The sequence below is a fragment of the Talpa occidentalis genome, unplaced genomic scaffold (genome assembly GCF_014898055.3).
Source record: "Talpa occidentalis isolate TD23 unplaced genomic scaffold, MPIMG_talOcc4v2.1, whole genome shotgun sequence".
NCBI classification, from domain to species: Eukaryota; Metazoa; Chordata; class Mammalia; order Eulipotyphla; family Talpidae; genus Talpa; species Talpa occidentalis.
The window spans coordinates 49,697,178-49,708,951 of NW_026555331.1; the positions used below are offsets into that span (position 1 = coordinate 49,697,178).

Below are 11,774 nucleotides of genomic sequence, written 5' to 3' on the forward strand. Positions count from 1 at the left end.
GCAGTTAAAAAAAGTTTTTCCCAAATGAGTATTAAAATTTTTCAACTGTTTAAGAAAAATATTTTGGTTTTAAATCAATACTGAAAAATTTCAGTTTTCTGGTAGATCCTCGTTTATCATTATTAGCCTTGAGAGCAGTTAAGGTTTTATTATTTAACCAGAAAACTATTACTAATAAATATCTACAACCATGACACTTGTTGAATGATATTTGCAGTTAGTAGTTTCAGATTTTATAAATTCAGAATTTAAAAAATAATTACTAATTTAAAAAGTTGGCAGACTGACCTATGGACTTAGTCACTTGTCTTTGGAACAAGAATTGGTTGTTAAATGTAGCTTAGGGAATAAGCCATACCCTACCCAATATTATTAGTAATTTCAGAGACATAGTTGCATAACAGTAAGGGTTAAAATCTTGGCCAACGAGAATTAACCACCAGTTTACTTATAAACATTTGAAATTAATCTTTTTAATTGCCTAATGTTTGAAACCTCTTAAGTATGATTATTTTGCTGATGCCTACAAACACTGATTCTCATTTTTTTTCAAATTCTCATCTAAATATAAACTAATCAGATTAACTGGATTAAATTCCTAACAGTCAACCTCCATGGGAGGGAATAGTTTTCAAAACAAATTAAAAGACCATTCAGTAAACATTCTTTAAAAAAAATTAACATCGGTATGTCTAAATCCTGATTTTATAACTGTTATATATCACTGTTAGAATTTGTTAAATGTAATAAATCACTTCCCAGTTGATTGTCAACACTTATATCACAAGTTGATAAACCTTCACATATATATGAGTATTAGTTTGCTTGATTAGTAGGGAAAATTCAATAATGCAAAGGCCTATAACATACTTTTGGGTGCGCAACAGTGGGCTTGCAATGATTCCAAGAACTCTCTGGGGAGCTTCCTTTTTACCTGTGTCCTGCACATGAGATCTTGTTACCTACCTCTTACCTGTTAATAGTCTTTCAAATAAAACATCACTAATTAGATATGTTTGGTAAATTCACATCCTCATTTAGAAAAAGTGTCTATGCAAAATTGTCTTATTCTTACAGTCAGGCATCCTTCACCCCAGGACAGTGCTGCAGGGTTCCCTTCCACACCCACGGAGAAGCAGAGCAGCTCTGGGAGGATGGTGAGGGAGTTGGAAACCAAGGCTGACTTGGCACCTTCACTGAAGATTTTAATAATTAACCTTCCCTTCCTTTCCCACTCTTAATAACCCTCTTTGTCAGAGTTAGGAGGAGAATCGTGATTGGGGTAGTCAGTGAACAGCGTTTTAAACAAGAGTAGTATGTACACATTGGGGATAGAAAGGACACTGTAAATTAGAGCTTTAGAAAGAACTCGAAAATCCATATCAACATTCATATTAAAGCAGACTTTTGAGAGAAAACCAGACTGAATAAGTTAGTGCTCCTTGTGGACAGCTAAGAGATTCATTTTGGTTAGTCATCCTACAAATAGCAATTCCGACTCAAACTGTATCAAGAATTGTTGTTAACCAACTTATGGATTGAGATGGTACAAGCTGGTGGCTAAGGGACTCTGGTGCCTTACTCCCTACCTTCAAACCCCAACTGTGTTGCTTACCAGCTCTGTGACTTGGGTGAGTTTCCTAACTACTCAGTAACTTAGTTTCCTCATCTATACCTATATCAGAGTGTTGGTGTGGAAATTAATTAATAACAGGCATGCTCTTCATAAAGCCATTTCAGTAAGTGATGGACTACATTACGACAGTGGTCCCTACATACAGCCTGGGTGTGTAGTAGGCTATACCATCTAGGTTAGCCTAAGAACACTCTGATGTTTGCACAATGATAAAATCTGATGACACTTTTCTCAGATTGTATTCCCATTAAGTGATGCAGGACTATCAGTACCTCACACATAGTAAATGCTCGCAAAGCATTGGCTATTTATTTGGTTTGTTTCAGCTCTGTACTAGTTGAAGCATAGGTTAGCTCAAATACTCCAGTAAATTTTGGCTCATCCTCAGAATCACCCTCAATATTGATATAGAAATTAGAAATCTCCCAGAAAATCTTGTGGGATATTGGCTAATGCAGAGTAAATTAATTATGTGAGGTAAGAGAAGGGAAACAAATGGCAGGGGGTACCCTTCAACCTTCCTGAAGGAATCTGATACCTCTGTTGGTAGTTGCATGTACACTCATGTCCTGGGAGAACAGAGTCTGTGATAGCAAAATTTTTGTACAATTTTACAACACGGGTGACTCAGGTAGAAGCACTAGAGGCATCTTTACTCCTGAAAATTGCCTGCACTTTTAAGTTTGAGATCTGAAATTTCCCATTTCAAATGGAACCATAGACACACAACAGTAAATATATATAATTAAGTGTTGCTATTAATGGTAAATTCAACTGCTCTTTTCACAAGATTTTAGAGAATTTTAGACTTAATGTAAGTAAACTATACTTGTTCAGCAGAAAATTCTTCAGGTTTATTCCTCACAGTATGAGTGAAAGTCTCTTTAAAGAAGGAAAACTTTCACATTTGACTTCTACTTTTCTATCTGCCTGAAAGCTTCTTCCAATCAAGACTTGTACTTTGCCCTGATACAGCTTTTATTACACCTGTCCCAATCAGTCTTGAAAAGCAAGGCTGATTTCTTTTTTTTTTTTTTTGCTATTTTAATCTACAACCGGTTACCACAGTCATATTTCTGAGACTTCGCCTTAAAGCTTTCCACCCTGTACCCAGTGTATGTATCAAAAAGACCGAGGTCATGTTTTAATATCTGCCTGTTAAACACAGCAGCCCAGAATTTATTTTTCACCTGATTTGCTATTTGAACCTTTTATTGCTGGGTTAGCCTCATTGTCCCTGAGTCAACTTTAAGAATAGCTTTATAAATGGAGCTGTGTGCTAGAATACCTACATATGTGCTTATTAGAATATAGCAAGAAAAATATGTGTATGTTCACTTGGAAAAAGTACACACACAAAGTACTAACCACTTTAAAGGGTTAGATAAACTCATAAAGGACTTATGAAATGGGAGTTAAAGATCCAGACAAACTTGAAACTTTTGAAGCTAACTTTACCGTTACTACTTTGTCTGGCTCCACTGTAAGTCACTGAACTTTCTTGTATTCTCTTCCTCATCTTTCGTATTGCTATCTTTGAGAATTGTGAATTCCACTGACCCTAAAGAATCAGAATGATCCCAAAACCTAACATGTTTATGAGCAAAATCTAACCAAAGCTTGTAATAGTAATACCATACCAATACCTGCAAGTCTCTATGCTAAGTGATGATGACGAAAAACCAATTAATTGAATTATATGGGGTTTCCTACATTATATGTTCTAAGTTAGCCACATTGAGTAGTTATGGAGGTTAGGTCTATTCTATCAATTTTGAATACAACTCTTCCAAAAAAGCATTTGATCATTATCAAGACTGATTCCATAGTAGCAGAAAAACATCCATGGAATATAAATTAAAGTGCCTGTTTTGAAGAAGTGGATGAGAAGTTATTACAGTTGATCCTTAAACAACGTGGGGACTACAGGCAGTCAAAAATTCAAGGACAACTTTTGAACTATAGTCATACCTTGATAGCAAAAAATCAGTGTATGAGTTGACTCATGCAATTCAAATCCCACGTTATTCAAGGGTCAAGTGTATTTTCAAAGAAGTCCTATGAATCTAATAGTGATGCAACTCTGACATGGACAGACTAAAGTTTAAATGTAGTTCTGATTCATTCCAATTCCCTGAGTAGCCTTGGGTAGGACACACTCTCAGAGCTCTATAAAATAGAATAATCACTTTTGAAGAAATCAAGAACAATCTACACAGGAATGCTTAGCCCATTTCTGGCATATAAAAGACCTGCAATAAATCTTTATTTTCCACCAATTTACTGGGGGTGTGGGAACTAAGGTTTCTCTTCTTAATACTCCCCATTTCAAAAGCACCCATTTTTATTTCCTCGTCTCCATCACCCTGATTATACTAATATCCTGTTCTTCATTTTACAGTGAATCTGTTCAACAGCAACACCACAGCACCTGCAAAAGTGCTGGAAAATAGGTTTTCATTAAATACTGTTTTCATGAATGAACTGAGCAGTTCTGACATGTGGGTGCACAGAGGTGAACAAGACGGGGCCCTTGCCTTATGGAACACATAGTCTTGGGGGAAGACAACAATCAAACAAGAGATGACAAATGGTGAAGTGTGAGGATAGGTAAAGGACAGGGTGCTCTGACCTCTAGCAGAAAGATGTGACCTCACCCGGGAGGAGACCACCTTGAGTGACATGTAACTCAAGCCCTAGATCCTGTAGATGAGCACTTGTCCAATGGCAATTTCAATCTTCATTGTATTCCTGCCCCCCAAATCACCAATACAAAACTTGAGGTCCCTGTAATATATTTTCAATGTAGTGTCATTGGATTTTCAAATATAGTTACAATTGTCTCTTCATCTGTAAAAATAGTAAAACCACCTACCTCATAGGGCTAGTTTAGAATACTTTTAATGCTATTTAAGAATTACTCTATCTTAGTAGTAAAGATCAAGATCATAGCTCTGTAATAAAGATGGTCAAGCATAGTTACATCTGAAAAGATGGTTCATATAAGGTTACTTTGCTTTCTTAAACAAGTAAATAAAGGTTAGGTACTTCAACTGGCTGGTATTTATTACAGCAGTATTTATCAAAATAAGATTCTGAGATTTGTTAAATATAACTTGATTTCTGAAGCATTAAAGTCAATAACACAAATATGAGGAATGAGACCTGCAAAATAATTACTGAAAATGTTCAATTTCCTACTAGAAGTTTTTACTTTAAGGAAACAGCATCTAAACATAAGTCCAGGAATAGCGAGAGTCAGAGAACCTCATTTTGAGTTCTTGAATTTTTTTTACCTAGGAGGCTTTATTGTCCTATGGATTTCACTCTGCACTTCTTACTGCCTTTATTAGGAAATAGGTTTTCCTTGTCTGAATTACACCGTAAGAAAAAAGGCATGTCCAACTGCCATGGACCTATAACCCCATTATAGTGAGCTGTGCCTCACCCAGACTGTTGTTCAAAGTTTTGAGGTGAATGAAGATTATTTCTTGAGCCATTTTTCAGAATTAATTTAGACTAGATTCATTTTTAAGTGAAAGTTCAGCGATGACTCCATCTAAATACAGCCTGGCTATTTTTAGTTATACCTTTTGGAACTGCTGTGGTAATTCATGGCATACTGCAACTGTTGAGTTTTTATATATTTGGTCCCTGGTTTTGTAAACTAACCTACATTTGGATTACCCTGGAAAAGTTATGCTTGTGCTGTTCTGATTCATTTTCAGGGCCCTAATTCAATCATGATTGTCCTCGTCATGCTGTTGAATATCGGCTTGGCCATTCTCTTTGTTCACTTTCTAACTTGATTGGAATAAGGAGAGGTAAGAATAACCTTAATTTTTATATAAAATCACAATATTTAACATTCTTTTCCCATAGTCAAATGTACATTTTTTTTAACAACTATATATTGTCCTTCACTTTAATTTTGGCTGTGCCTGAATGTGATTCAACATAATTACTTAATGATTTAACTGTTTTGACCCTTCAGTGAAGTCATGACAACTGGTGGTGTCATCAGCCCTTTAAATGGCACACCCCAGTCAGACACAGGGAAGGAGGCTTGGAATTAGGATGGGATCGCGAGAGAAATGAAACTTGGAAAATTCAGCCAGAGGTCCTGTTCGGTTCCCCTGGGAAGGCTTTGTGGCTTGGGGTCCTCTGAGAGCTGAAGCAAGCAGCCATGGTGGAGAGCAAAACTTAATAATCATTCTTTTTTAAAATCTGCTGAAGCAGCCCCATCCGGTGAAGTTCTTGGCATTGGCTACTCCATCTGTCCTAGCAAGTGTGACTAAACTGGAAATGTATGGAGCTGCATTTTTTTTTTTTTTTTTTGATGGAAGTCAACAGCTGCCTTACTATTTTACCATCTGACGTTTTTAGTAGGGAGCTGGGGAAACAAACGACTGCCTGAGGAATGCGGTCGGAGGATTGTGTTGCTGTGGCCGCCGCTCCAACATTCACTCCTATCTCATTAGAAGAAATAGGTAGCAGCATCACTCACCAGTCTTATGCCATGACCTGCTGCTTTAACATCTCCTGGAATGTTCTGGGAGAGAACGTTTCGTTTGCTTGTGCACGACTATGTTCATTTTTGCTGTTGATTTAAATATGATGTATAGTCACCTACAACGTGCGGGCCTGGGTGGATGAAACACACGTGCTGCAGCTCAAGGAAAAGAGGCAACAGAATTCTGGAGTAAATGTGTTTGATAGCAATACATTATTTCTCTTGTCATTTAGTCTTCCTAAGCCTGTAAAAATCTTTAAAATTTAGCAATGTGAAGGCATTAACCTTCCTCTTGAAAGCATTAACATGATCGAGATGAATTATTTATGCACCTGGGAGGTGCTAAATTTTAAAAGCTGAAAGACAACAGAATTCTAAGAAGTGTAGTCAAAATGTTGCATGGATTGCAGTAATCGGTGTATAAGGGATCTAGTTTCATTGCTGACGTACTTTACAACCAAATGAAATCTTGTCAGTGGCTATGTTAATTCCCATGAAAGTTAAGCAAGATGCTATTAATAACTGCTCTTTTTTTTTTTTCCAACTTAAATTTTTGTTGAATACATTCAGGTAGAGCATAAAGGTTTGTTAAGTCACTGCTTCTCAATTTTATGCCTTTCATGTTTTTCAAAGTCCTTTTGTAATTTCATTTCACATTTTAAAGGCTTAGACATTTTTATTTAAATATGTCTTTTGCAGTCCTTTGTTATTCTGACATAAAATGATTTTTTGCTGTTTTATAATTTATCTTTATTACTCAGAAGCATGCTTACTTAGAGAAACTACATGGTGTTTATAAAAATTGTGATTTAAAAAGAAATCAGGGGAGGAAAGGTACCTGTTAAATCTCTATAAAACATTACATTGAGGAGAGGGAGCTAGTCCTAAATATTTTCACGATCTGCATGGTTTAGTCAGATTCTTTTTACCATATTTGCTACCTTCTCAATGAAGAAGAGACAAGTCACATGTTAGAACAGGTGTTGACTGATGCTTTGTCACCTGCAGGGTAGTAACCCAGTGGTATTTTTTGCAGAAGTACAATATGTTGAGAATCCTGGGTGTGACCAATATGGAATAAAGAAGAAAGCAGAAAGAGAGCAAATGAAAATTGCAACTTGTATATTTATTTATTTTTTACATTTTGCTTTGACTTTTCAATCTAGGGAGTATGTTTTTACCCAAGAAACATTTAAGTTCCTGTGTCAGTCTTGGTACTCTCACAGCTCCTTCCTAACCCCATAGATCTTTATGCTGGGAAAGCTGATTTTTTAAAAAAATAAATAAAATATTTAATCTTATTAAGTGTTTATTTAAAATGTGTAATGCTTTGGAAATAATGGGTAATAGATAACTAAAGGATATGTTTATAAGGTGAGCATGTTGGTTCCATTTATAAATATATGTATGATTTATAAGCTTTTTTAAAACAAAGCTCAAATTGTTGGTATTTTTCTAAAATGTGCACAGCTGTATTTTACATGAAAGGCTCTTTCTAATGGGTTGTTATACTGTACTCTACATTTTGGACAGCACATGAAGTCTGCCAATGTACTTAATAAAACATGACTTTGTTTATTTAAAGTTACTTGCTGTGAAAAAGAACTCCCTACCTGTGAGTTCCTTTATTTATAATCCTTAAAACCAAAATGTATAATGTACAGTTTTCACAACTGTATCTGCTCTAATAAAAAAGTTGGTTATTAATAAAGTTGCAGGTCTGTTTCCTCTGTGAGTAAATTACTGTCTTGAGTTACGTGAATTTTTTCAGTGGTGGCTGTATTGAGAGAAAAATATGTTGACATATTAACAATAGAAATGGTTGGGGAGCAGGAGCTCAAAGAAGCCACATGGCAGAATGTAGTGTGTAGGGCACCATTTTTCCTAACTTCCTTTCATCCTGAACCTTTCATATAATTTAGTGAAATCATTCTGCTAAGTGCCTTCATTAGTACCTTATCCAGGATTTTAAATCTGGCCCTGCTTTTAAGGAAAACTCAAAGTGGGAGTAAATCTTCCTGCATGGGTATCTTTTGAATTTTTTTTTTTACCACCATACCCCAAATAATTTAATATGTTGCTATGGCCCCTAGTGCAAAGGCGCATTTCTGGAAGCTTAGGCACCTTGTACAAGTGAATAAACTTACTGCCTGAGAACTTCCAGCCTCTGGGCTGACTTTGAAGCCACCCTCAGGGCTGGCCAAGACTGACTCGACAGGCAGCCACGCTGCCTATGCTGTGTCGTAAGAGGGCCTTTTCCAAAAGAACTTCCTGTGGAGCTGCCACCATTCTTTAAATTCCCAAATTAGTCACTCCTGTTGAGGGCTAGCTATGGAAGGCACCCATATAAATAAAGCAAAAATTATCCCTCTACGTATTAACCTATTTATCGACTTAAATGATTGTGTCCCAACAATCTGGGACAGATCTTAAACACAAAACAGACATAATTTTGGAGCCAGCGAGAAAAGCACAGGGTGCTAGAAAGATTATTGATTCCAGATTCATGTCCACACCACACATTTTGAAGTCTGACGCCAAAGCTAGGGTAAAGACTGTGGTTAAGAAAACTGGAAAATAGGGCCTCCCCGGTGGCGCAGCGGTTGAGCGCTGGGTTGTGAAGCTGCCCGCAGCCTCTGCAGCACCGGTTCAATCCCCGGCTGCTCCCCGGCCACTGGAGGAGGGTCCCACATGGCGCGTAGACCTCTCCTGCCGCCTGCTGCTCCCCTCAGCAGTGTACTTCGGTCCTTCTGCCTGCTCTGCTCCCCGCTCTGGCTCTGGTGAATTCTCTCACCCTCCCGTGCTTCTGACTGTACCCAGTGCTTGTATAAATAAATAAATAAATAAATAAATAAATAAATAAATAAATAAATAAATAAATCTTTAAAAAAAAAAAAAAGAAAACTGGAAAATATTCAACATGCCTTTTAATGCAATAACTCTTTCAAGAGTGGCGGTGAGCAGGCTCCCCAGCATCCATGCAACTTACAACCCTACTCCCTTGCTTTGGAAAATTGCATGGCCTCATCTTTCCAACTTCATATGTGGCTGTAGACAAGGAGTGTTCTACCAGTACAATGTCGCAGTTCATCAGTCTGTGTTTGATTATCCCAGGTTTAAAAACCACCTATTCCCAACATTTCCTTCTTACTCCAGAAGTGCAGTTATGTTACTATTTTATAATAGCCTCTAAACGGGGTCTGATTTATGGAAGTAAATGGAGATAACCAACAACATATTACAGTGAATGCTGAAGAAAGCAGTGACTACAGATAAAATTGTGGTTGTGACCATGATTGATTGTGGGTCCTTCTCTCTGATCTGTGCACCTGGATTCCTCATGTTTAAAATGGACATAATTGGGCCTCCCTGGTGGCACAAGGGGTTTAGCACCGCAGTATGAAGCAATCCACAGCCTCTGCAGCACGAGTTCGATCCCTGGCCAGCCAGGGAGCAACCCACATGGCGCAGCAGACCTCTTCCTGTCTTGCCTGCTGCTCCCCTCAGCAGTGTACTTCGGTCAATCTGCCTGTTCTGTTCCCTACTCTGTATCTGGTGGATCCTCTCACCCCCCACAACTCTGGCCTGTACCCCAGCTCTTGTATACATAAATAAGTCTTAATGAAAAAATAAATAAAATGATCATAACCATAGTAGGGAGCTCACAGGTGACTGAGAGGAAGACATGAGCTTATTTATGTTAAATGCTTAATACAGTGCTTGGCACATAATAACTGCTTTGTGCATGTTAGCTTTTACAAATTGGAAGAACTAGGAAAATATTTAACTCCTCTTAGTGTCTCAAACATTAAAAAATATAATGAAACTCCACCAAAAGCCTCTTTATAAAGTGTAATCATGCCACAGGTCACATCCTGGCCCTTCTTCAGGGGTAACCAGTGAGTCTCACTGTGAAAATAAAAGGCCACTGAGAGGTTCTTCTGTTCATCTACAGCAACTGAGTAGAAAGTCAGGCATTTGCTTCACAAAGAACTTTTCACGTCAATGTCTTACTGGATTCTTACATCACTGTGAAAGATTTCCTGCAGTTAAATGCCCAAGGCCATGGAGCTAAAGTTATCTTTGTCTCAGAGTGCCAGATTTATCTTTGTCATTTCATATGTTGGCTAGCATTAATCCACACTTTTATACTCTTTGACCATGAAAAGATGGAAAATTTGATGACATTGGAAGTAACAGTGTGGGTTGAATGCACCCATTTCCATAAGTTTCTTAAAGCCATTTGGCTGATACAACTGTAGTAGAGGTTAGTACACATTCTGAATAATGTAATTACAATCAGTATTTGTGACTTTTGCATTTATGATTTTTTTAAAATCTTATAAAATACTAAAAAATAGTAGGCATTTAAATGATGTCTCAGTACTTTGGAGTCAGCCACATTGTAAATGAACTTGGTATGTGTTTGGACTTGATCTCTAGGATGAACCCAGAAATTGCATATAGAGGGCCTAAAATATTTAGATAAATACTGTGTTGTTCTTTTGATACTTTATTTCTCAGTACTTTGTATCTTTCATAAAAGTTCCTTGATATTCTCAAGTCCCACATCTGATTTTAGGTAGAATGTTAGTGGGATTGTCACAACTGAGATTTGTTCAGCTAGTATTTGAAAAATTTGCTCATTATTAAAGAAATATACTAAAGAATCTATCATTCTTCCTCCAAATCTTTTCTCGAATTCTTTTAAGCGACTGATAAACTCTTTAGTAATGATTTAGCTGTCCCTTGTTCCCATCTTTGCCCCAAGCAAACTCATTCATAAAATATCAAGAGTAATATCAAACAGTGGAATTAATGATATTTGCTTAAGGAAATGCAAGGGAGGGCTTTGGTTTCTGGACTACACATGTCACATTCCTGCCATCTATGGCACATATTTGGAAGAAAATTTGATAAATGTAAATGTCCCCTATGGAATAAAAACAAAAGTAAGAAGCCAAAGGTCATTTAATTTTCTCCTACTCCAGGCATATTTTTACATCACCTTCCAAATAGTGGAGTAAGTACCTTAGGTCACATAGCTGCTTCTGAGGTTGATAAAAATTGAAGATGCTCAAACATAGCATGTTGCAGAGCTAAGAGCAATTAAGAATTAAGAGCTAGCATTTTAAAAGTAGTTTTAGATGAGATAATTGGACCAAATAAAAAGCTCAGGAAGATTAGAGAGATTTCCAAATCCACACAATGTTCAGAAGAATACACAAGTAGCACGTAAGTCTGTTGTAACTCATTGATTCTTTGAAATCCAGTAAGAATTTGGGACTAATCTCAACAGAAAAAAAAGTGCCGAAGGATGAAATATGTCTCAGCTCCATATAAGGTTTGATTGTTGTCAACATCCAATTTGTTTGTCATGATACAATGAATCCAGTATAATTATTTAATTATTTCCCAAAGTTTGCTTACTTTGCCATTGGTTTTTCTAACAGAATTTTTGTGTGTAAAAATCTCATTTTTCCTAGTAATACTATCTAGCATTTGCTTCACAAAAGAGTATTACTAATCAAAAAGATCCTGGCCAACTATATTTTGGGGTTTCCATTGGTACACAAACTACTAACAATCCACCTGTATGAGTGCTGACGTTTAACAGGCTACCTG

General features: G+C 36.9%; 1 protein-coding gene across 5 annotated transcripts in view; it reads left to right on the forward strand.

Moving 5' to 3' along the window:
• The window catches only part of JPH1 (junctophilin 1), a 79,372-nt gene extending 71,515 nt beyond the window's left edge, over positions 1–7,857 (forward strand). Inside the window, exons 5-6 of one of the 5 annotated variants that reach the window (XM_037505222.2) lie at positions 5,365–5,460; positions 5,876–7,857. In XM_037505222.2, coding sequence (XP_037361119.1) covers positions 5,365–5,445 — 81 coding nt within the window. In that variant the 3' untranslated portion in view covers positions 5,446–5,460; positions 5,876–7,857. Of the gene's footprint in view, positions 1–5,364; positions 5,461–5,630 lie in introns of all 5 variants that reach the window. The other 4 variants (XM_037505232.2, XM_037505239.2, XM_037505227.2 and 1 more) reach the window with 4 other exon arrangements.
• Positions 7,858–11,774: the final 3,917 nt, after the last annotated feature.